The sequence below is a fragment of the Oryzias melastigma genome, linkage group LG12, assembly GCF_002922805.2.
Source record: "Oryzias melastigma strain HK-1 linkage group LG12, ASM292280v2, whole genome shotgun sequence".
Classification (NCBI taxonomy): domain Eukaryota; kingdom Metazoa; phylum Chordata; class Actinopteri; order Beloniformes; family Adrianichthyidae; genus Oryzias; species Oryzias melastigma.
Window position 1 is genome coordinate 6,564,105 of NC_050523.1, and position 3,641 is coordinate 6,567,745.

Here is a 3,641-nt window from a genome sequence, read left to right on the forward strand (position 1 = left end):
TCTGAAAACAAACCTTCATGAAAGGCTCCACATCTTTCATCTTTGAGCACGGCCTCAAAGATATTTTTGTTGTGTTTTTTTTTACTTTTTTCTCAGAAATGTACGTGTTTTAAAGTGGTACATTTGTGACGTTTTAATTAATAAATATATAACTTTAAAACACATACATTTATGAGAAAAAAAGTTATAAATTTAGCCAATGACTTTTAAAGTTGTAAATATATGATTTTATTTTTGTAAATGTAAGATTTTATTCTCCTAATTTAAAACTTAAGACTTTATTCTTTTAAAATTACTACTTTGAAGTCCCGATAAAAACATTTTTTGGTATAAAATGGCTCTAATACTCTATCGTAGCAGAAAATAACTTCATCTCATGGAGACTTAACGTTGTGAAAAACTGTTTGCAAAAAAGGAAAAAGAAAAGAAATCCAATTAGCACATATAATATGACATTTATTCAAATACAAATGTGTCTTGTTTAAGGAAGCAGGCGTAACAGATTTGTTGTGTGTACATATGTACTTTCACTACAGATGGTGGAAACGTGTGATCCTCTACAGCGTCAGACTCAAGCGCACAGGGGGCCAAAATCCAAAACACACAGTAGATCAACCTAAACCTCAAATAACTTTTAATATTTTGCTCTTGTTAAAATATATATTCTGATAAATTTGCGATGTTACAAAATAATTACTAAAATATAAAATAATCTGGATATAATTACCCCCCGGGCCTTGACACATGTGCTTTAAAGGTTTAGTGATCCAGAAAAAATAAATAAATGTTGAAGAATTGACTTGTTCAATCTGGCCAGAGGAGCTCAAACGGAGCCAGTTTAAACTTGACCTGCGATGTATAACATCACTAATAAAAAGCTGGACAATTGCAAATATTTCAGAGACAAATTAATTTAAAATGCACCACTACTGATGTCTAAAAGTGCCTAAAACTTGTATTTCTTACAATAAAACATGTTGTTTCAAACCCAGTGAGCAAAAAGAAAAACTGTCGACTTTGGCCTTGACTGAGGACTTTGAACATCCTCTATAAATAAACATTTTGCTTCAATTTGAAGCCAAAATATCCCTGAACTCAGACAAAAATACATTTTTGAATTCTGTTATTCTAATATGAACAACACAGGAGTAAATCAGCCTAAAATAATATTTTACCACAAAAATAAAAGTTTTTACCATATTATTTAGTCAGAGATTTGATGTTTGCAATTGAGTTTTTTTTTTCATTTTGGCTTCAAATATAGATTTTATATTTTGTCTTCTGTAAGGAACGTCTTAAGAAAACTGCAACTTCTTTTTTGGTAAAAATAATACTTTTAAATGAGCACTTCACTACCAAAAGTTTATAATAAAAACTATTTAAAGACTTTCAAGTTGGCTCATTCAAAAGCTTCCCTCTGCTGGGATTAGTTATAAGACGTCTAAATGATGAATTTCTATAATGTGAGTCATGTAGAATTGGAATCATAAAGTCTATTATCTCACTTGTCTAAATATAAGACTTTTCCTGACAGTTTTATCTTCAAGTGATTCACTGAATAACTCGGATCGCCGGTTTCTGTCGATGAAACCAGAGCGATTCAGAAATGAGCACACCTCGTACCGACCGGCCGGCCGGCCTTGGAGTCGACAGTTTCTCTATTTCGGGGCGTCCTCGTGGCTCAGCGTCCTTGTGGAGGCGCGGGTTTTTGGTTCTAAGTGTGGCTCAATCGTCCGGAACGGCTTCATCCATCCACTTCAGGTAAGCCAGACTGCCGTCCTCCACTGGGAAGCTGAGGATTTCTGGAGTCCCGTAGGGATGGACGGACCTTGAAAACGGGTCACACGACTCATCACACAACTCCACCCAAACTCGTTTGAGGACACAATGGTGACGGCGAAAGAAATAGTGTTCAGAACAGATGTTTAACTAATGAAGCAAACGTTATTGTTTAATTAAATGAATGAATATCCACTCCACATCAAAAAAACCCAACAAAATGGATTCTTTGAACAGTTTTTATTTTTTACTCCTCTGTTTCTCACCTATTCTACTCTAAAACGAAAGTTTAAAGTCTGATTTCTGTTTTCATTCATAATTTTACTTGAATTATCCTTTTTATTTTTCTTTCTAATCCTTAAACTGTTTTTTTAAGTCATGCTATTGATATTTTGGCCCTCATAAAAAGTGATCTTGATCTCAATGGGTCCTTATCTGGTTAAATAAAGGTATAAAAAACAGTATTTAAATCCCAATTAGCTCATAAATTAAAGACGTACACTAAAACAGCTAAACTTATATTATTTTTCATGAAGATACAATTCATTTTTTTTTGTTTTTTTGTTTGTTTGCGGTTTATTTTTGCTGAATTTTTCTCCAAAAACAGCTCAGTATCCATGTTTTAAACAGGCAGGTATCAAATGAATTTATCTAAAAATAAATACATAAAAAAAGAGTCTGAATGGGGTTAAGATTAGGATAGGAATCCTTCAAATTTTGAAATGGAACAAGAACATACAACCAGGATTGTTAGAGCTGCCACGATTAGTCGACTATTTTAATAGTCGACGTCTAGTTTAAGAGTCGATTAGTCTTTTTTTTATTTAATCTCAAAATTACTGTGCACACTTTCTATCTGCTATATTCTTTGACACAAATGTGCAGAAGTGATAATAATCAGTACGATGTCAGAGGGAGTTCTAGGATACGTCGGATACTACAAAAACACGCCAACGGAGCTTGAAAGCAGGAAAAAAAATAAAAGACAAAGAGGGATCATAGCTAAGCTAAGCTAACATTAGCAAACTTATTAGCTAAATTTTGAGTAATGTAGAGTCAGAGTGTAGTTAGGTGGAATACAAAATGCTCTTTTGTTTATATGTGAGTCAATGAGACCAAGACTTTATCATTTGTGAAAAAAGTTCCCTCATTTGATTTAATCTTGTTTTAATGCCAGAAACTAATCAAGGAAAAAAGCCATTTGATTCTTTAAAGGTTTAATAAACTAATTTGCTCCTAATGTTCTTTGTTTTTGGTTAACATATAGTCTATACACTTCAAGTTTTAAGCTTAGGATGTTTGTTTTACACCTTGTTTATGCATGATCTGATTAGTCGACTAACCAAAAAAAATTAATAATCGGTGAAAAGTCGACTTTTAAAATAATCGTTTGTGGCAGCACTACTCGTGAGGCTAAAAACAATCAAATAAAATATGCAAATTTTCTTTGTAACTATTTAAAACATTTTTTTTACAAACAATTGTTTTTAAATTTGACAAAAAATACTTTTCACAACAAGGAAGACTGTAATTTAACTTTAAGAATCAAAGCCAGACGCTTGAAAAAGACAGTTTAAAAGATAAAAAGTCCACATTTTTAATCAATCCACACAAAATAAAAAATGTTGTATTTGGTCTTCGTTTTTTTAAGTCTCAATTAAAATAACAAGAGTGATTTTTTTTATTTTTTGTGGGTGTGATCCTGGTTGAGGTGCGGCAGCCATGGAAGATCCGACAACAATCCGAATGTTTTGGCTGATGTTGAACAACACAAGCTAACCGAAGGACGAGACTGTGGGACTTTTAGGGGAGAATTCCAGGGCGGAGACGGGAAAATGCAGAGTAATAGTCAAAGAGGAGAT

General features: G+C 32.9%; 1 protein-coding gene across 2 annotated transcripts in view; it reads right to left on the reverse strand.

Moving 5' to 3' along the window:
• Positions 1–435: 435 nt before the first annotated feature.
• The window catches only part of zgc:63972 (protein CutA homolog), an 8,414-nt gene continuing 5,208 nt past the window's right edge, over positions 436–3,641 (reverse strand). For both annotated transcript variants that reach the window (XM_024299862.2, XM_024299863.2), the window contains one exon: positions 436–1,828. In XM_024299862.2, coding sequence (XP_024155630.1) covers positions 1,726–1,828 — 103 coding nt within the window. In that variant the 3' untranslated portion in view covers positions 436–1,725. The remainder of the gene's footprint in view (positions 1,829–3,641) is intronic.